The sequence below is a fragment of the Salvelinus sp. IW2-2015 genome, linkage group LG16 (genome assembly GCF_002910315.2).
Source record: "Salvelinus sp. IW2-2015 linkage group LG16, ASM291031v2, whole genome shotgun sequence".
NCBI lineage: Eukaryota > Metazoa > Chordata > Actinopteri > Salmoniformes > Salmonidae > Salvelinus > Salvelinus sp. IW2-2015.
Window position 1 is genome coordinate 8934874 of NC_036856.1, and position 21917 is coordinate 8956790.

General features: G+C 45.5%; 1 protein-coding gene across 2 annotated transcripts; it reads right to left on the reverse strand.

Annotated features, from left to right (window-relative positions):
* Positions 1-1014: 1014 nt before the first annotated feature.
* On the reverse strand, positions 1015-20238 carry plppr3b (phospholipid phosphatase related 3b). Of its 2 annotated transcripts, none has more exons than XM_024004218.3 (8): positions 19872-20238; positions 15353-15459; positions 14671-14856; positions 14159-14288; positions 13690-13885; positions 12800-12857; positions 5993-6166; positions 1015-3541 (listed from the first exon to the last, which is right to left on the reverse strand). In XM_024004218.3, the coding sequence occupies exons 2-8, from the start codon at positions 15434-15436 to the stop codon at positions 2120-2122; spliced, it is 2250 nt and encodes a 749-aa protein (XP_023859986.1). In that variant the 5' UTR covers positions 15437-15459; positions 19872-20238; the 3' UTR covers positions 1015-2119. The 2 variants fall into 2 exon arrangements, with proteins under 2 accessions (XP_023859986.1, XP_023859985.1); XM_024004217.3 differs by having other exon boundaries at positions 19741-20238.
* Between the last annotated feature and the right edge of the window lie 1679 nt (positions 20239-21917).

Genomic DNA, 21917 nt, shown 5'->3' on the forward strand with positions numbered 1-21917 from the left:
TACCCCACACAGCCAATACTCTTTCTGACTCATTTCCTTTTGGAAGAAGATTCATGCATGATTCATGAGTACAGTGTTACGGTAGGCCAACTCTAGGAAGACAGACTGTGTGACCTAATCATTCCAGTCTAAGATATTGTTGTATTTTTATGGGACAACTCAGGGTGCTACTCAAACCAGGGACTCTGGGTATCTCTAGTGCCACTAGAGATTCTGGGATTCAGGCTCTGTTGCAGCCGGCCGCGACCGGAATACCCATGGGGCAGCGCAAAATTGGCCCAACGTCATCTGGGTTAGGGGAGAGTTTGGCCCGGCAGGGATGTCCTTATTCCATCGCGCACTAGCGACTCCTGTGGTGGGCCGGGCGCAGTGCACGTTGACACGGTTGCCAGGTGTACATAGTTTCCTCCGACACATTGGTCCGGCTGGCTTCAGGGTTAAGTGGGCATTGTGCAAAGAAGCAGTGCGGCTTGTTTGGGTTGTGTTTCGGAGGACGCACGGCTCTCGACCTTCGCCTCTCCCGAGTCCATACGGGAGTTGCAGCGATGAAACAAGACTGTAACTATCAATTGGATACCACGAAATTGGGCAGAAAAAGGGGCAAAAAATAAAAACAAACAAAAAAGGGATGGGTTCGTTGGGTCATAATTTGCTGAATTAAATGATACAGTCGACACACTAAGGCCAGGATTCAACCCGAAATGCATTGACAACAAATGTATTGCACTTGTTTAGGCGGTGTCGGAAGGTCCTTTTAAAGGTAATTTACGTTTGAGCTGAAATCTGCAGCATTACCATGAATGCGATCTCCTTAACAGTGGGTAAATTCCCTTTAAAAAGGCACACAGCTGGAATTTRGTGAGCAGCACTAAAACACGCTTTGAAAGAAGCCAAAATACAGCATATTCTAAAGCTGTTGTGAGGAATTGATGCATCTTCTGATTGTAAGTTGAAGGGCTTTGGTGGACAATAAAGTCTCAGATATGCAACATTTGTCACACTAGTACCTCACAGTTCAGTTACTAACGACAACTTTTAATTTCTTTTTTTTTGTTCTTGTTTACTGACAAAGTAGTATTTCCAACCTGACAGCCACATACATGCAGTAGTCCATCCAAAGGAGTATGCTGATTTGTATACATGTTCACTTCGAGGCGTTCAACGATCAGCAAAAAGAAACCTTTAAAATAACCCATTCTATTTTACACCTACTGCCTCTATTGCTTTGATCAAATGACTGATGTCACTTTTCTTATTGTGGTTTCTCTTATACCGTGTCCAGCCAAAAATACACACGGTCAATGCTTTAAGTCAAGGGGTACTCCCGTCGCTGTCTCAAAAGTAACATCCATATGGAAATGTTGAAATTGAAAAGCACTCCTTRGCACGATTTACAGCCATTCAGTCCTCTTGGTATTCTCCATTAAAAGAAGGAAGTTCATGTTACATTTTGTTGTTGTTCTTCATTCTGAAGTTAAGATCAAGTTCTGAACTTTGTCGAGAATGGGCACCATCACGGGCCTCCGAACATTCTGCCGCAGAATAACGGCATTTTTTTTTAAAGCACACTGCTTCTTCAACACATACCCACACACCCATACACACAAGCACCTGACCCACTGACCCAAACACACAAAAACACCCAGACATACATGCTCAGAATCTACACATTAGCAATCAAGCACTAACACCGGAGATAACACAACATACAGTAGATGCCATTCCAACACTAGACAATCAGCCCATCGAGTGGTCATAACAGGAGAAACATTGAAAGGAAGATGGAGTCAATAAAGAAATGTAACAAACTGCCTGGTTCGGCTCAGTAGACGGAGCTTTAATACGTTGTCCTTTTTTTGGTTTGTGTTGCGTGGTGGTGTGCTTCTGATTTGAACCTTTGAAAAATGTCTATGTGCTCCTGAAAATACCTCAGGGTCCCACATCAACTCGAGATGTTTCCCTCCATCTAGCATACATCATAGTAGCCTACAACAGCTTTGCACAGCTCCTTTGATAACACACAAAGTCCGAGAGATGCATAACAGCAGAGCCCAGCTTGTCAGTCAAGGTTTTGTGCTGTTTTGTGGTTTGACTGTAAGGCTTATCAGTTAGTTAGTGACTAATCCTTATACCTCCGGCCACCCTGTATTTTTCTATAGTAGTTCTCCTGCTCACTCTTGTTTTGAAATTGAATGTCCCTCTCCAGGAGGACTAGCGCAGTCTTGCGTCGTAAAGTGGACTCCCGGCTTCTCCCGTCGTGGGGGACCTCCGTGTGGGGGAGGGGCAGAGGGGGAAGCAACTCTGCGTCTCCGTCGCCGGTGGAGGAGCACGGCGAGATGGTCTGGTGCGGCCGGAAGCTGCCGGTGCTGCCGCGAGCACCAACGCTGTCGCCGCGGTTCAGGTCGTTGAGCTCGTAGGAGTCTCGAGGGTCGCTGCCGTTGGACGCGCCCCTCCACTCCCAGGGGTTCCCGTTGCCCGAGCAGGGGGGCAGGCCACCGTGCACCACCGGGTGGTGGGGGGCGTGGGCGTCTACGGTGATGATGGCCGAATCACGCTGGGCCTCTGAGGGCGGGCGGTAGTGGGGCGAATCGGCACTGGCCGTGGAGGAGGTGCAGGAGGAGGTGGAGGTGGTCTCGGAGGACTTGGGCGTGCCCCCTGAGGAGGAGGAAGGGAGGAGGCCCTGCTGCTTGGACATGGCGATCACCTGCATGATGCGCGGTTGGTTGGGTGCCCCGCGAATCGACCCGCCACCACCGCTCTTCTCTGTGATGGACAGCCACTTGGCACGGGTTAGTGCGCTTTTGGGCGACACTGGCGGGGGACCCGCCTCGGGGATGTGGGGGGGTCTAGGAGTTGCCACCACCCTYGCACTCCCTGGAGGCCCCACACTGACGGGGATTGGACCGGCGGAAGCTCCCCTGTTGGACTGCACCATAGATGGATAGAGCGAGGCCTGTGCCCCCCCGTCCTCGGACTCTTCCTCCCCCCCTTCGGAGCCCTCCTCACTGGCATCTCGCTCGGCTTCATCCCTAAGGCTCAGACCCCGCATCTCCATGGACTTCTGCTTCCACTCCGTCACCAACTGCTGTGAGCGCATGGGGTCCATGGGCACTTGCACAGCCTTGAGCCTCCTTTGTACGGGTTGAGTAGGCATCATGGGCTCCTCTGGGCCCCCGTTAGCGCCCAGGCCCCCGTTAGCGTTCATGCTAGATCTGGGCAGCGTGTTGCTGAAGGTCACCATGGTCTGCTGGCCCATGGGGCTGCGGGGCGCCAGGAGCTCCACGTCCACGCTGGCCCTTTTCAAGCTCCCGATAGAGGCCTTCTCGCGCTGTAGTGGCCGCCCCATGCCCTCCAGCCGGTCCAGGGAGGGCGGCGCGGCGATCTCGTCGGCGCTCTCCGATGCTGAGGCGACACCTTTGTTGTAGACCGAGTCGTGGCCCCGCTGGGTCAGCGCTCGCAGGGCGTCCTCCTTCTGGGGGGGTGGAGCTGGCTTGATGATGATGTCGTCGGAGGACCTGAAGTTGCCAACGGCGTGGAAAGCCTGGAAGAGAAGAAGAGAAGGCCTTGGTCGCCTGAAATCCCTCCCCAGCTACTCGGCATAATAGTCCTGTGGAAAGTCATTATCATTCACTATCATTCGTCTGCCTGGTTTATTGCCCTGCGCTTTACACTCCAGAGGAAGCCGACTTAAACAGAACTGACGAGCTAGCTCTAACCACCGCTCGCTATCTCCGATAAGAGTGAGAGAACATAGGGACCAAGAGGAAATGAGAGAAGGGAAGAGATATGAGACAGAAAAGAGCTATGAGAAAAAATGACATACGAATGAGTGAGCATGATAAGACAAATGGGTATGTAGAGTAGGCCCCACCATAGACAGACAGAACGTCATAGAAAGACAATTCCAGAATCTGTTCAAATAATCCCCATTCAGACGAAGGATGGAAAGAGTGTCTAAAATGGAGAGAGAGAGGGAATGAAATGATGGGCATGAAAGTGAAATCCATCCCTCCCTGAGGACAGATAGTCGTGTGAAAGCGGAAAGCAAATGAGAGAGGGAGGAGTGTGAAAAACTTCAATAAGAGCAGCAATCTGGAGATATCAAAGAGCCTAGCACTAAACTGCAGGTAAGCCATTTAAGTGGGGGAGGGAGGGATGGTATGCAGTGCAGTTTGATCAGCTGAAATTCTACATCACTGTCTGGTGAATAACACTTTCCTCTCCAGTGCTCGCCTCAAATCAAATTGCAGAATGGTTTTGGCTACTACAGGAAGTAGTCGGTAGACTCCCCTCACATATATAGTACCAGTCAAAAGTTTGGACACACCTGCACCTGCTTTTCTTTATTTTTACTATTTTCTACATTGTAGATTAATAGCGAAGACATACAAACTATGAAATAACACATATGGAATCATGTAGTAAGCAAAAAAGTGTTAGACAAATATTTTATATTTGTTACTCTTCAAAGTAACCACCCTTTGCCTTGATGACTGCTTTGCACACTCTTGGCATTCTCTCAACCAGCTTCATGAGGTAGTCATGAGTAATGCATTTCAATTAACAGGTGTGCCTTGTTAAAAGTTAATTTGTGGAATTTCTTTCCATTTGAGTCAATCAGTTTTGTTGTGACAAGGTAGGGGTGGTATACAGAAGATATCCCTATTGGTAAATGACCAAATCCATATTATGGCAAGAACAGCTCAAATAAGCAAAAGAAACAACAGTCCATCTTTACTTTAAGACGATGAAGGTCAGTCAATGCGGAAAATGTCAAGAAATGTTAAAGTTTCTTCAAGTGCAGTCGCAAAAAACATCAAGCGCTATGATGAAACTGGCTCTTATGAGGACCGCCACAGGAAAGGAAGACCCAGAGTGAGTTACCTCTGCTGCAGAAGATAAGTTCATTAGAGTTACCAACCTCAGAAATCAACAATTAACTGCACCTCAGATTGCCTTCATTGTCGAATTGCTGCAAAGAAACCACTGCTAAAGGACACCAATAAGAAGAAGAGMCTTGCTTGGGCCAAGACACACGAGCAATGAACATTAGACCAGCGGAAACCTGTCCTTTGGTCTGATGAATAAACATTTTTGATTTTTGGTTCCAACCACTGTGTTTTTGTGAGATGCAGAGTAGCTGAATGGATGCTCTCCGCATGTTTGGTTCCCACCGTGAYGCATGGAGGAGGAGGTGTGATGGTGCTTTGCTGGTGACACTGTCTGTGATTTATTTAGAATTCAAGGCGCGCTTAACACGCATGGCTACCACAGCATTCTGCAGTGATACGCCATCCCATCTGGTTTGCGATTAGTGGGACTATCATTTGTTTTTCAAAAGGACAATGACCCAACACATGTCCAGGCTGTGTAAGGGCTATTTTACCAAACAGGAGAGTGATGGAGCTCTGCATCAGATGACCTGACATCCACAATCACCCGACCTCAACCCAATTGAGATGGTTTGGGATGAGTTGGACCGCAGAGTGGAGGAAAAGCAGCCAACAAGTGCTCGGCATATGTGGAAACTCCTTCAGACTGTTGGAAAAGCATTCCAGGTGAAGCTGGTTGAGATAATTCTAAGAGTGTGCAAAGATGTCATCAAGGCAAAGGGTGGCTATTTGAAGAATCAAAAATATCAAATATTTGATTACATTTTTTTGGTTACTACATGATTCCATATAAGTTATTTCATAGTTTTGATGTCTTCACTATTATTGTACAATGTAGAAAATAGTAAAAATAAAGAAAAACCCTTGAATGAGTAGGTGTGTCCAAACTTTTGAATGGTACTGTACCTTTCAGAAATGTATGTGCCCACTAATAGCCCTTTTTAAATCAGCTTTGATAGAATCCTTAAATGTCATGTTCCTAAATGTTTTAACCACCTGTCAATCCTGCAGATAAAAAAAGAAATAAAMATTAATATGCATCATCACTGTCAAATAAATGTCACAAGTCAAGATAGATGTCAATGGAAGTTAGGTCTTACCAGGTAAGCAGCGATGCCGGCCCCTATGAGGAAGCCCACGTAGACGTCAATGGGGTGGCTGCGGTACTGGGTGATCTGGGTGAGACCGGTTAGCGCCGCCACGATGGCAAACGCAAACACCAACACTGGCTTCAGCAGCTTGGTGCTGTCWGAGATGGTTGAGTTGAAGTACATCTGCAAGTAGAGAGAAATTGAGAAAATACATGGTGAGATATTATAACAGAAAAACTCAAATACATTCCATTCTTCTATGTATATGATACGTTTTATTTCTGCTCAGAAACGGGTTCTAAACCATTAAGTTCATGAGCTATTTATAACCCAAAAATGCCTTGTACATGTTTTCCCTTAATTCAATCCACATATTTTAAGCTTGATGACAATATTTTAAACGGTTTGAGGCAAACATTTCAATTTAAGCTATCAAAGATATATATGGGGGAAAAACCAGCATGGCACAATACGTTAAGCTCTTACTTAAAATAAATTGTCGGGACAGATTTGCGCAAGGGATTTGTACATTGAGAATCTGGTGTGAATACTTTGGTTACAATTCCACTTTATTCTCAAACAATATTAGCACACAATTCCGTAATTTGTGGTTAATCAATCTGCTATTGTACTTGGCCAGCCACTGAACAACTCCAAAAACGAAATCTGGGGGGGATCTTTCCTTATCACGACAGCATTCTCGGRATGTTTAATCAATAAAACTAGCCAATCATGTTTAGTCGCAGTTTTTGTTTATAAATTGACTTAAAGCGACAGGCACTTTTTCATTTGAGTCTTAGGGGCCTATGAGAAACACTGCCACATAAAATTTCACCTGGCCCTAGCAATACACTCTAAACGTGCTATGAACTCTCTGGATGCTTTTGTTTACATGAATGTCAATGCTGCCTCTTGAACTGGTGTGTCCACTGTAACATGTAATATGGTCCCTAACCAGGTTTAGTACATGTCGGATAAAAAATGTCACGACAGGCCTGATGGAAACAGCAAATTTGTTGGCCAAACTTTCCAAAATGTCGACAAAAAACAAATACGGTAGACAAGGTGGGATCTTTTTGTGTCTGTAAAATGTATTATGGCGTTGGAAGCCTTCCACAAGGATGCTGGCCCATGTTGACTCCAATGTTTCCCAAAGTTGTGTCAAGTTGGCTGGATGTGAAAAACCCAGCAGCGTTGCATTGCGCGCCTGGCACCTACTACCATACCTTGTTCAAAGGCACTTCAATCTTTTGTCTTGCCCATTCACCCTCTGAATGGCACACATACACAATCCATGTCTCAGTTGTTTCAAGGCTTAAAAATCCTTATTTAACCTGTCTCCTCCCCTTTATCTACACTGATTGAAAATAGCCTTCACCTGGATTCACCCGGTCAGTCTATGTCATGGAAAGAGCAGGTGTTCTTAATGTTTTGTATACTCAGTGAACAGTTTATTAGGTACACCCCTACAGACAGTGAGTCATGTGGCCGTGGCTTGCTATATAAAGCAGGTACACAGGCATTGAGGCATTCAGTTGCTGTTCGATTGAATGTTAAATGGGCAAAACGAGTGACCTAAGTGTCTTTGAGCGTGGTATGATCGTTGGTGCCATGGGCGCCGGTTCCAGTATCTCAGAAAAGGCTGGAATCCTGGGCTTTTCACACACGACAGTGTCTAGGGTTTACAGAGAATGGTGCGACAAACAATAAACATCCCGTCAGCGGCAGTCCTGTGGGCAAAAACAGCTCGCTGAAAAAAGGTAATAAACTGCATCTCAGAACGCACATTTTGTCAGTCCTTGTCATGGATCGGCTATTGCAGCAGACGACCACACCGGGTTCCACTCCTATCACTTAAAAACAAGAAGCAGCGGCTCCAGTGAGCACGTGATCATCAACACTGGACAATTGAGGAGTGGTCTGACGAATCCCAGTTCCTGTTGTGTCATGCTGATGGCAGAGTCAGGATTTGGCGTAAGCAAATCCTGTCAACAGTACAGGCTAGTGCCGGGTTGTGTAATGATGTGAGGAATGTTTTTCCTGGCACATGTTAGGTTCCTTGATACCAATTGAGCAATGTTACCATGTCCCGAAGAATTCAGGCTGTTCTGGAGGCAAAGGGGGGTCTGACCTGCTACCTTCTGTATATTCAAGATGACGTAGCAGTGCAGACGTGGTTTGTTGTCCTCTCGTTTACTTTTTGTCTTTTTCGTCTTTTTTGTATATATTCCAATTTATTTTCAATCTCTTTTCCCATTTTTAAATTAAATATACCTTCCGGTAACCCGCCTCACTCAATGTGACACGGATCCGCAATTTTTTTAGCGCCTATAGCCAAAACTTTCATCAGAAGGTAAGCAGCCAATTAGCTAAGTTACTAGCTATTTAGTCATCGTTAGCCACTGCTAGCGGCCTTTACCCTCTGCTCCTGCCAGCCTCGGACTGTTTTTCTCCACTAAAACGCCAGATTCCTGCCGTAAACCCTGMACCATTGATCATCACAGCTAGCTAGCTTCCACTGAGTGACTCAGCCCCGAAGCTAGCCCTGAGCCAGGCGCATCTCCCGGCTAGCAAACAAAATTACCACAACTACAATACCTCTTTCGCCATCTGGCCGGTCCTTTCGTCGACACGGTGCCCCACCGTGCCACCATGACTGGTCCGCAGACGTAATTCCATCAGCTGTGCCTTCAACCGGCCTTTGCCGGACAACGGAGCAGACGCTTCTACTTACCCCGTACTGCTAACTTTAAATGCCGTGTCTCCCGCATGCTAGCGTAGTAATGACTACCTAGCGGCTTCCCTGTTTCATCTATTGCTGTACACTAGACCCTATGATCACTTGGCTACATAGCTGATGCCTGCTGGACTGTTCATTTATCACGTACTCCACTTTGTTTATGTTTTGTTTATCTGTCGGCCCTAGCCCCGAACTCAGGCCCTGTGTGTAGTTAACCAACCCTCTCTGCCCATTCATCGCCATTTTACCTGTTGTTGTTGTCTTAGCTGATTAGCTGTTGTTGTCTTACCCGTTGTTGACTTAGCTAGCTCTCCCAATCAACACCTGTGATTGCTTTATGCCTCGCTTTATGTCCCTCTCAAATGTCAATATTCCTTGTATAATGTTTAGGATAATTATCATTGTTTTAGTTTACTGCGGAGGCCCTAGTCCCACTGTACATGCCTTAGATACCTCCCTTGTCTCACCTCCCACACATGCAGTGACCTCACCCAGTATAACCAGCGTGTCCAGAGATGCAACCTCTCTTATCATCACTCAGTGCCTGGGCTTACCTCCACTGTACCCGCACCCCACCATACCCCTGTCTGCACATTATGCCCTGAATRTATTCTACCACACCCAGAAATCTGCTCCTTTTATTCTCTGTTCCCAACGCACTAGACGACCAGTTTTGCTAGCCTTTAGCCGCACCCTCATCCTACTCCTCCTCTGTTCCTCAGGTGATGTGGAGGCTAACCCAGGCCCTGCGTGTCCCCAGGCACTCTCATTTGTTGACTTGTAATTGAAAAAGCCTTGGTTTCATGCATGGTAACATCAGAAGCCTCCTCCCTAAGTTTGTTTTACTCACTACTTTAGCACACTCCGCCAACCCTGATGTCCTTGCCGTGACTGAATCATGGCTTAGGAAGGCCACTAAAAATTCTGAGATTTCCATACCCAACTACAACATTTTCCGTCAAGATAGAACTGCCAAAGGAGGAGGAGTTGCAATTTACTGCAGAGATAGCTTGCAAAGTTCTGTCATACTTTCCAGGTATATGCCCAAACAGTTCGAGCTTCTCATTTAAAAAATGAATCTCTCCAGAAATAAGTCTCTCACTGTTGCCGCCTGTTATAGACCCCCCTCAGCTCCCAGCTGTGCCCTGGACACCATATGTGAATTGATTGCCCCCCATCTATCTTCAGAGTTCGCTCTGTTAGGTGACATAAACTGGGATATACTTAACACCCCAGCAGTCCTACAATCTAAGCTAGAGGCCCTCAATCTCACACAAATTATCAAGGAACCCACCAGGTACAACCCTAAATCCGTAAACATGGGCACCCTCATAGATATTATCCTGACCAACTTGCCCTCCAAATACACCTCTGCTGTTTTCAATCAGGATCTCAGCAATCACTGCCTCATTGCCTGCATCCGCTATGGGTCCGCTGTCAAACGACCACCCCTCATCACTGTCAAACGCTCCCTAAAACACTTCTGCGAGCAGGCCTTTCTAATCGACTTGGCCCAGGTATCCTGGAAGGATCCCGTCAGTTGAGGATGCCTGGTCGTTCTTTAAAAGTAATTTCCTCACCATCTTAAATAAGCATGCCCCTTTCAAAAAATGTAGAACTAAGAACAGATATAGCCCTTGGTTCACTTCAGACCTGACTGCCATTGACCAGCCCAAAAACATCCTGTGGTGGACTGCAATAGCATTGAATAGTCCCCGCGATATGCAACTGTTCAGGGAAGTCAGGAACCAATACACACAGTCAGTCAGGAAAGCAAAGGCTAGCTTTTTCAAACAGAAATTTGCATCCTGTAGCTCTAACTCCAAAAYGTTTTGGGACACTGTAAAGTCCATGGAGAACAAAAGCACCTCCTCCCAGCTGCCCACTGCACTGAGGCTAGGCGACACGGTCACCACCGATAAATCCATGATAATTTAACATTTCAATAAGCATTTCTCTACGGATGGCCATGCTTTCCTCCTGGCTACCCCAACCCCGGCCAACAGCTCCGCACCCCTCGCAGCTACTTGCCCGAGCCTCCCCAGCTTCTCATTCACCCAAATCCAGATCACAGATGTTCTGAAAGAGCTGCAAAACCTGGACCTGTACAAATCAGCTGGGCTKGACAATCTGGACCCTCTCTTTCTAGAATTATCCGCCGCCATTGTTGCAACCCCTATTACCAGTCTGTTCAACCTCTCTTTTGTTTCGTCCGAGATCCCTAAAGATTGGAACGCTGCCGCGGTCATCCCCCTCTTCAAAGGGGGTGACACTCTAGACCCTAACTGTTACAGACCTATATCCATCCTGTCCAGTCTTTGAAAGCCAAGTTAATAAACAGATCACTGACCATTTCGAATCCCACCGTACCTTCTCCGCTGTGCAATCCGGTTTCCGAGCTGGTCACGGGTGCACCTCAGCCACGTTCAAGGTACTAAACGATATCATAACCGCCATCGATAAAAGACAGTACTGTGCAGCCGTCTTCATCGAACTGGCCAAGGCTTTCGACTCTGTCAATCACCGCATCCTTATCGGCAGACTCAATAGCCTTGGTTTCTCAAATGACTGCCTCGCCTGGTTCACCAACTACTTCTCAGATAGAGTTCAGTGTGTAAAATCGAAGGGCCTGTTGTCCGGACCTCTGGCAGTCTCTATGGGGGTACCACAGGGTTCAATTCTCGGGCCTACTCTTTTTTCTGTATATATCAACGATGTCGCTCTTGCTGCGGGTGATTCCCTGATCCACCTCTACGCAGACGACARCATTCTGTATACATCTGGCCCTTCTTTGGACACTGTGTTAACWAACCTCCAYACGAGCTTCAATGCCATACAACACTCATTCTGTGGCCTCCAACTGCTCTTAAACGCTAGCAAAACCAAATGCATGCTTTTCAACCGTTCGTTGCCCGCACCCGCCCGCCCGACTAGCATCACTACTCTGGGCGGTTCTGACCTAGAATACGTGGACAACTACAAATACRTAGGTGTCTGGCTAGACAGTAAACTCTCCTTCCAGACTCATGTTAAACATCTCCAATCCAAAATCAAATCTAGAATCGGCTTTCTATTCCGCAACAAAGCCTCCTTCACTCAAGCTGCCAAACTTACCCTAGTAAAACTGACTATCCTACCGATCCTCGACTTCGGCGATGTCATCTACAAAATAGCTTCCAATACTCTACTCAGCAAATTGGATGTAGTCTATCACAGTGCCATCCGTTTTGTTACCAAAGCACCTTATACCACCCACCACTGCGACCTGTATGCTCTAGTCGGCTGGCCCTCGCTACATATTCGTCGCCAGACCCACTGGCTCCAGGTCATCTATAAGTCTATGCTAGGTAAAGATTACCTGGTTACCTTACCTGGTTAAATAAAGGTGAAATTWAAAAAAAAGAATAAAAAAATAGTTGGGTGTGCCTAATAAACTTGCTACTGAGTGTACGTAATAACCATCATATCATAATAAACTTTGAGTCACGCGATGACATGTTGTGTGGTCCTCCCACTGCGACTCGGGAAAGTAATGAACTTCACAGGGTGGGGAAAGTGCAAGGTGATCTTGATGCTCCTTTCCAATAAATATCGAGGGTCTTATTCTGGTGACATGATGATCGATGCTTGGCTGCCGTTTGACAAATACAAATGATCTTGCTCTTTTGTCCATAATAATGTCATCATGTACTGTAGGTAACCTACTCAGAGGACCCACACTGTATCTGCGAGCTGTTGGCTTGAGTGCATGTGCTAAGACCAGAGTGGGCACACTCGCTATATAGCGCAACACATTTTTGTGACAAAACCATCAGTAAATTTGAAAATGCGCTGGAAACCCACTTAGGTTGTATTTTTTTATTCGATACATGGGAATTTAACTGCAAAATCAATGTTTATGTGCACCACGTCATCACGGACATCCTTTTATCCGCAACAAGTCAACTTGATGGAAACCCATATCTGGTGGGGAAATGCATCGTTTTTGTGCAGATTTTGAATATTGGCTTGAAAATCTGTTGCCAATGGATGGAAACCTATCCATACGGTGCATTTGTTGCAGGAGGTGTACTTACTGATATGTACACAGCAGCAAAGGCAGACAGGGTTGCGTGCTGGGAGGGAAAGGTTTTCCTGACGAGAAAGAGAAAATGTGTTTGTGGCGAGATGAAATTGCAAGAGCAGCAGACAGACAGACACCATATGTCCCACAGCTTTGATCACAATGTGAAAGGGGAGAGAACAGTGCTAGTGTGGAATAAAGATCACACCTACACATTGCTACAATGCCGGTTATTGTTGTTGTGGTGATGTTGTCAAGGTGTGCTGTGTCTGTCAAAGTGAACAGCATCGATACATCCTTGTTTATCTGTCTATGACTGATCTGTGAATCTGTGTTGAAATACCCCAAAATGGCTTCCTTACTAACACCAATTCCTGATCACTTAGTATATCTAAGACTGGATGAGATGGATTATCTGAAAGCAAAATGGAGGAACAGAAAACTTGTCTTGGGTTTCACCTAGCCAGTCGGTTCAGATCAGTGGTCCAGAGAGGAAGAAAACAAGAAAAGTAGGCTTTTCAGACTCATCCTCTGCCAGAGGATATACAATGTTCTGTCCAAGGCTGTATTCCAATACTTAGTACATCATTTCCTTGAAAACCCAGTAAATTCATATCTATCCTTCATTTTTCCCAATGCATTTTTTCCCCTTTACAGTGTTTATATTGCCTCAGTGAGAGCCTTTGAACCACTCTGTCTTTTTGATTGGGACTTCCGGCATGAGTGATACACAGAGACGAGGACACACAAAGGCTATGTTCCATTATCCAGACTAGCATACTACTAACAATGCATGCCAAAAACAATTGCTTAATTCAAACTGGTATTCTAGTATGCATACTGTAACAGAACCTTAATCCTTCCTGGGTCAGGTGGTTATGTTATGTCATGTCATGTAGCTACCTGGCAGAGACGATGGCGTGCTGGTCGTGACCGGAGCAGATGTCCTTGGTGATGTAGGGGTTTTTATCACAGGCCACCCCTGGCTGTGTGTAGTTGGGCTTGCACACAGTCAGGAAGAAGGGTGTGTGATAACCTGTGGCCAACTGAATCACATCAGTCATTAGAGCCGTGGCACACAACCCAAACACATGGACACCTGGAGAGACAAAGGGCGAGAGAGAAAAAGGGGAGTGAAAAGAGAGGACGGTGAATGAGAGGAAAAGAGAGGGAGAGCGGAAATACAGAGAGAGGGGTGGGTGGTGATGTGAAGAGAAATACGGGGAGGTTGAGAGAAAGAGGAGGGAGCGGAGGAGTGACGTGAGTTGAAAGAGAGAGTAGTGAAAACAAGAAAGAAAGAGCGAGAGGGAGTCATTGTCACACTGGATATATCCCTGAACAAGCGACATTCCTCCACAGTGTGGAACCATACCTACGAAGCGCACCGTTCGCCGAAGGAAGGAGTTGAAGTTGCACCCGCCGGCGTTGATGCTGCCCTCCACCCCGGGGCGGATCTTAAGGCGTGACTGCATGAAGTAGACCAGGCCCTCCCCCATCATGATCTGACCAGACAACAAGATCACACAATCAGAGATACGGCAGCACTAATCAATTCATTTGGACTTGCTCATTGTGTTGAACACCATCTCAGAGACTGGGCTATTTGAGTATTAGATTGTTATATGTGTGGACTTGGCCCCATGTTATATGGTCTGATTTGAATGTAAGCCTATATATTTGACAACTATACTTTGTCTGAATGTTTTTACCATGAGTTCATATAGTTTGAGTGTATAATGGCTTAATTATACATAGAGTGTTTCACATAGGCCATGTGTGGGGAGTGTTTAGATGGGTACTTATGCAGGCAGAGCAGCATCGTGTGTGTGTGTGTGTGTGGGGGTGCCTGCACGAGCGCAAGTGTGTTCAGAGGGGTGTACTCACCGACGCGGCCGGGCCAGCGAAGGCCAGGCTGAGCAGCATGAGTAGAGGGATGAGCTCATCTCCACCGTCAACGTAGGGCATGCTCAGCATGCGGTCATGGCAACGGAAGCCTACCTGGGCAGGCTGGAGCAGGTCCGTCAGCTCCAGGAAGTAGAGCGACACCATAGAAGAAGCCACAATGGGCAGCTGGGAAAGAGGAAACAGGACGTGCAAGTGTAGGTGAAAGGTTGCTGTCAGACTTGTCACTATGCTTACTACCACTAACTCTAACCTTAAAGACAACTATATAGAAGTGTTGCGTCTTGAACCAGAAGGGTTCCCCTAAATAGACTAACTAGATACTTGAATAGATGAYGTTCAGATCGTTTAGAATAATGACATGTGACCGGAAAAGATAGGAAAGCAGGTCATCCTCAGCTTCAGCGTATTGACCCAAATGTATCCACCCATGATAATGACAAACCAGAAGACACAGAGAGAGAGAGAGAAATGCAGAGCACCAGACAAATATATTCTGATGGAGTTAATCAATATGTGTTTGTTAGTTGGTTCATTCATTTGTCTGTTCGTTCATTCGTTCAGTCAATCAATCAGATACAACCAAAGATGATCATTATAACATGTTGTTACATGTCGAATTTCCCCTTTTCTTTTGTATCATAAKGCTGATATTTCTACCCACCTCTACAAAATAGAAGCATGGCAACAGAGTCAAGCTATCTTTCGGCGGTTTCTTCTTGGGCTTTGGGTCTCTTGGAGTCATCATTGTGACGTCTGATGTGGACAAACCTGAAAGAACACATAGTTGAAGATTAACAACAAAAAAATGATAGTACTGAATGAGCTCAGGGCCGTTTCTTAGCTATTTTAATAGACTATATTAAAATGGATTCAATTTAAATAATGAATTTATTTATTCCATTAAAATTGATAAGAGCTCTGAATGCCARGTAGTCAAATTCAATGGTAAAACACATAGCTGTCCATGATAATGAATGACATTTTAAAACTCCTGGGGAGCACAACTCAGGCCCTCGTGTTCCGCAGTATTGCTGGTTTATMTTTCTCTTTGGCATTTAATTGAGAAATTAATGTTACTGGTTATCTGTAGAGAGCACACACCTTGTTCCAGGTAGAAATCAGTCACAGGTTAAAAGCCAAAAACCAGCAGGACAACCAGCGGCCTTCGAGGACCCGAACTGCACCCCTAACTTAGACACTAATCTATTTTCCTGATTCCATTGCTTTAGCATATGGTTTACAGGCATGGTAGGCCAACTTGTGTAAGCCAAATTTGCCACACATTGAAAGTGGTTCCTGCATTATTATAGCCCACACATACAAAACCTTTTTTTTTTTTACCTTTATTTACCTAGGCAAGTCAGTTATGAACAAATTCTTATTTACAATGATGGCCTACTCTGGCCAAACCCGGACGATGCTGGGCCAATTGTGTGCCGCCCTATGGGACTCCCAATCATGGCCGGATGTGATACAGCCTGGATTCGAACCAGGTACTATAGTGASACCTCTTGCACTGAGATGCAATGCCTTAGACCGCTGCGCTACTCGGGAGCCCAACTAGTGCTGAAAACCCATACCTACGGAGAGGATGATGCCAAAGTAACTAACTAGTGCTGAAAACCCATACCTACGGAGAGGATGATGCACCAAAGTAACTAACATGCTGAAAACCCATACCTACGGAGAGGATGATGCCAAAGTAACTAACTAGTGCTGAAAACCCATACCTACGGAGAGGATGATGCCAAAGTAACTAACTACTGCTGAAAACCCATACATACGGAGAGGATGATGCCAAAGTAACTAACTAGTGCTGACTTTGGCCAACTACGCACACAGCCAGTCTCGCTAGCACTCCGAGCATACAGGTGAGAAGCCAAGCCTGGAACAGACTCTCTCCATGGGTACTGTGGTACTAACTGTTAGCCTTCTCTGCTAGCAGCTAATTATTCTAACCAGCAGGCGATGAGATCAGGTTCTATATGTTTTTGGAAAGGTATTGCTAGCCGTCTTAATGTAGGTACTGAAGAATAGCAAAATTGTGATAGTGAGGTTCTCATTTTCTTATTTTGTTTTGCCAAGAGAATGTTCACAAAAAATGTGCCATACATTCCAATTAAGTGATAATTGGCACCAATATCGAAATGTGTCGGAGGTTTTCATACCTCAACAGCAGTGCAATGTGGGGATAAGTCCATGTCCCACACCATCTGTTGTGTAGATTGATACATATGATATATATATATAGCTGCATTTCATCTTGACATTAGACCCCGGTTGAGGTCTGACTGATTTTGATATTTAGGAATCAGAATACTCACACTCTCTCTCTCTCTCTCTCTCTCTCTCTCTCTCTCTCTCTCTCTCTCTCTCTCTCATATATATATAAGACATTGATGACTGATTTATAATAACACCATGCACTGTACAAACATTTACAACTGCTTATGTCAGCTTATATCAACATTTACAGGTTGAAATAGGGTATGCGGTGATAACAACTTGCAATTGACATAGTGTAGCATTAATGCAGCTGTTATGTATGGTGTATAAATGTGTTATGTAATCCCTCAAAAAGAAAGTGCTTCCCTGAGCATATAGATGCTTGCTGTTTGTGTAGGGAAAATTCAAGTGCCAAGATACTTGACAAGACAACCCTAGAGTGAGGGAGGTAAAATGCCAACAGAGTGCTCGTCTTTCTTTGGGGAAAAGACATGTTTATCTAGAGGAGCCAGATTTTCCTTAAAAGAGGGAGAGAGAGAGAGGGAGAGAGCGAGAGGGGTGTGTGTGTGTGTGTGTGTTGAAGGGGTGGGGAGTGTGGAGAGGAGAGGAAGGGGGTGTAGACAGTGCCTCAAACAAACTGAGGTCTGTGTATGTCTGTGGTCAGAAAACCTGCTTGACAGCCAGCGAGAGGGTTTGAATGGGGAGTCTTTCAATTAAACAAGACGGATTAGAAAATGGCAGATCACAGCTGTCCTCCCTGGGGCTATTGTTGCTCTCAAGTGGGAGTCAAAATGGTCCCTCAGTCTAAGACAAAAAGCACGTTTTTTATTATTTGTTTTATTTTTTACACAATTCCTTCACATTGTTTGTGTGGAGTGTTGTGGGCAATGCTGTCCTTGCTCCAGAGCAAAACAACACTATTCTATACAAAGTTGGAGACTCCGTCAGGAGGCCAAAATCAGGGGTTCCAACATCTTATTAAGCAAGCAGGAAAAAATTTGAATGATGTTTAAGTATTGCTAAAGAAATATGTTTTGGAGACAGTTCCACCACCTACAACATAACAGTTGGTTGTGGTACCCTGTAACTCACCAATTTTAATCCCAACAAACCAGGGACATTCTGAGGACATTCAACCACGTTTCCATCAGGTCCCTTAAGGGTTTCGGTGCAACGTTATCCCTCTGACGTTCTGAYAACATTCTAAGAACATCGCATGACGATCCCAAGGGAACGTTCTCCGGGGGACCTTTGTCTAGTTCCCTTTAAGTTCCTAGGACATCACTGAGGACCATGTCAGGATCATTTTAGGATGTTCTCAGGACGTTACTTTTACTATTCCTTAGGACATCACGTGATGGTCCCAAGGGAATGTTCTCTGGGGGACCTTTGTCTAGTTCCCTGTAAGCTCCCAGTACGTCACTGAGGACCATGTCAGGACCTTCATGTCAGGACCTTTTTAGGACGTTCTCAGGATGTTCATTTTACTAGTCTTTAGGACATCGCGTGATGGTCCCAAGGGGGATTTTTTTCTAGTTTCCAGTTTGTCCCGGGGATTTCCCCGAAGACGTTTTCAGGATGTTCTTGGGACGTTGTGTCATGGTCCCCTGGAGGTTTTTTCTAAATCAGTCACTGATACAGACATGGTGGAGTAGCAGGAATATCAGAATGCTATGAACCAAGAGATTTTGAGTTCAACTCCCAGCTGAGGACATGTTAAATCTTAATACTGTATGAATAAAAATACACAAAACTGCTGTTTATGAGACCATCAGGTGACGTCCCCAGGACAACCCCGGTAACTAGACAAAAACCTCCAGAGGACCAAGACACAATGTCCTCGGGTCGCCCCGGGACAAACCGGGAACAAGACAAAAACCTCCAGGAGATAATAACACAACGTCCCAAGAACATCCTCGGGACAAACCGGGAACAAGACAAAACCTCCAGAAGATAATAACACAACGTCCAAAGAAAGTCCTCGGGACAAACCGGGAACTAGATTAAACCTCCAGGGGACCATGACACGTCACAGGAATGTCCTAAAAAACGTCCCGGGACAAACTGGGAACTAGACAAAAAAACAGGGGACCATTACACAAGACCTGACGACTTTAGGCGACCATTTCGTGACATCCCCAGGGCCTCCTAACAACTTATTATTGATTGCAGGGATAAGAGTGGCAGTGTATAACTAAGGCAAGATCAGACTGATAAAGAGGATTAAGCAAGTTCAATATTCCAAAACAAACGAATAATGCTACTACAGTAATACAACTTAATTAACTATGGTAGGTATGTACTGTAAGTAGGTAGATACAGACAGACAGACACACACACACACACACACACACAGGCAGACATGAGCATAGTTGGTGCAACAATAAAACAAATTCCAAGCATTAGCTCCTAGGTGTAGAGCTGCCATACAACGTGCGGTGCTTATCAATTGAGAAAAATCCAGAGGTAAAACTGCTGCATTGATTTTTATATTTTAATGTATGCTAAGCGTCAGGACACCAAAAATGAACGGCGGTTACATGGCACAACGACAAAACGTGCTGTCTGGTGAGTGAGGCAATAGCCTATACCTCAAATCCATTTTATATGAATCACTAGGGCAGGCTACCTATATGACTATTAACAGCACATGGCTGAAAATATCATGATCTTTTATGATGGTTGCTTTACATGCACACAGTGAAAGAGCTATAATTAATTCGATCAATTAGCCTAGGCTATGCATATCAGACATCAAGTTTAAAAAACCGGACATTTAAAGCATACAATCCTTGTAAGAGAATAATAAAGACCAACACTCACCTAGGCTCTACGTAGCCTAAATACAAATAATGAATTGAAAATCAGCAAAAGTGAATTGATTAGATATAGCACGAGGAATAGATGTGATGGTAAGACTAGGCTACTACTGCCGCTGTGCCCCCTTTACGCACCGCAAGTGGAAATACTGTCAACGTTTCTCACAGCAACTCAGTCCATTTCACTTTCTTTTTTTCTGCTCACGTTTCACACGGAGCGATCCCGAAGGAAGCGTGTAGTGGGTGCAGCTTTGGTGGAGTGAAAAATGCACGATTCCCCGGCCTCAGGGGGCTTTGGACTTGGGCAACACTGGCGATTCAGCGAGAAATGCGTTGCACCGCTCCTGGTTCAAAAGGTTGCCTCGGATACTGTGGTCTCGCTCCTGACCTTGGCTAGATAGATGACAGATAATAATTGATAACCTGTCTATTTACAGCCCTAGTATTCCGTCATGGGGGAATGGGGGGCTGTCAATGATGCATCATAGGCTACTGCAAAAAGAATGTGAGAGCAGAAGAAGCGGGGAGGGGTGTGAGTGTGTAGCCTTTTGTGAAGTGCGTAGCCTTTTGTGTAGTGCGTGTGTGTGTGTTACAGCCAATGTGAGAGAAAGGCGGTTTCTTCCCCCACCATCATTTTAGGGACACATGGTGTCAGTCTGCCCTCATGCATACTCTCTCTCTCCCTCGTGTTCTTTTGATTGCTCAGCGCTGTAGTTTTACACCAGAATAACTTCAAGGAGTCTTTGTTTGGGACCACGAACAGGCATCTGTGCAGCACGTCCATTTTTTGAGATTCTCTCACTAATCAGGTAATTGCAGCAGACACTCACTCACTGCCTTTCAATGAAAACCGATCCTCCTAATCTGCACCACATGCATTCTACACAGCAATGTCCACAGGAGAGTCGGCTGCGCTTACTTTAGCCCTACACCTCTTGCCTCTGCCTTGCAGGATTTTCTGTGGGTTTTATTTGGGGACAATATGATATACCAGCATTGCAGCCTAGACACTGCCTGTGCCTGCAACACATCCCCCATAGTCCTTATTATAGGTTACAGCTATTATAAAGGGGATCAGTAGGCTATACCCTTTGAGCACACCTATCTATCTTTAATAACATAATTTCTGTGCACATTTGACCCTGGCAAGCTTAGCGTTACAACAGGAGGGAGCAGATGGAGTCTCATGGTCATAAATGACTAATAATATACATGTCCGGAAAGTCAGCATAACACAGTGCTACATGAGCAAGTATTTCCACCGAGCAGCAATGGCACCACATTGTAAGCAACTGTGTGAGCAGGACCCGGAAATGGATCCAAAATGTCACGGCGGGTGGTGTGATCCACTGCATCGCTCCACTCTGCCTGCCAGTGTGAAAAGCCTCATATCTGCACTGACACCCACGCTCAATGCAGACAGGGAAATGTGCAACAGTGAGTGGGGAATGGAGGCGTTTGTTTAAGTGTCATCATTCCAAGCCAGAGGATCTCGGCTCACTTAATGAAGGGGATTTTTAATTGATATCTGTCACCGGTTGGTCGTTGTGGACCCCCAAGGGAAACCTCTTGCAGTCGGACTCACAACATACATACAGTACATGCACCCATGAACACACACACACAAGTATCCAGGCACACACACACACACACAGACACACACACACACACCAGGGCCACCTGCGAGGCAGACAGCTAATGAATGAGCTCCATCCAGCCGTTTAGTCTCATCCAACCAAACACTGGGCCATTAACTACTGTTGCTAGTAGCCAGGCTGGGCAAGCCCTCTTACTCTCCACACCAGATACATTCCTCTTTGAACCAATAGMCTATTCACTATTTAGTCTATTTATTATTTAGAACTTTGCAAGAGCACTACACAGAGCCTACCAGCAGTCGTTGGGTTAAGCATTTATGTTTAAATATAGGTAGAAAGGTGCAATGAATTGTTTATGAATGTGTTATGTCATCCTTATTTCGGGAAGCTGTACTAAAGTGTTACCCAGAATACATCACTGGGGGGTAGTTAGATGGAGAAGGAAAGAAAAATTGAAAAGTGCTTTGTTATTGTCCTCCCCATTTCTCCCTGGTGAAAGGTGTCACGGCTGACGTTCCTGAGGGCCTTTGTTACAACAATATGCTGTACATTGGTTTTAATAAGGGACTACTGTGACACCGGC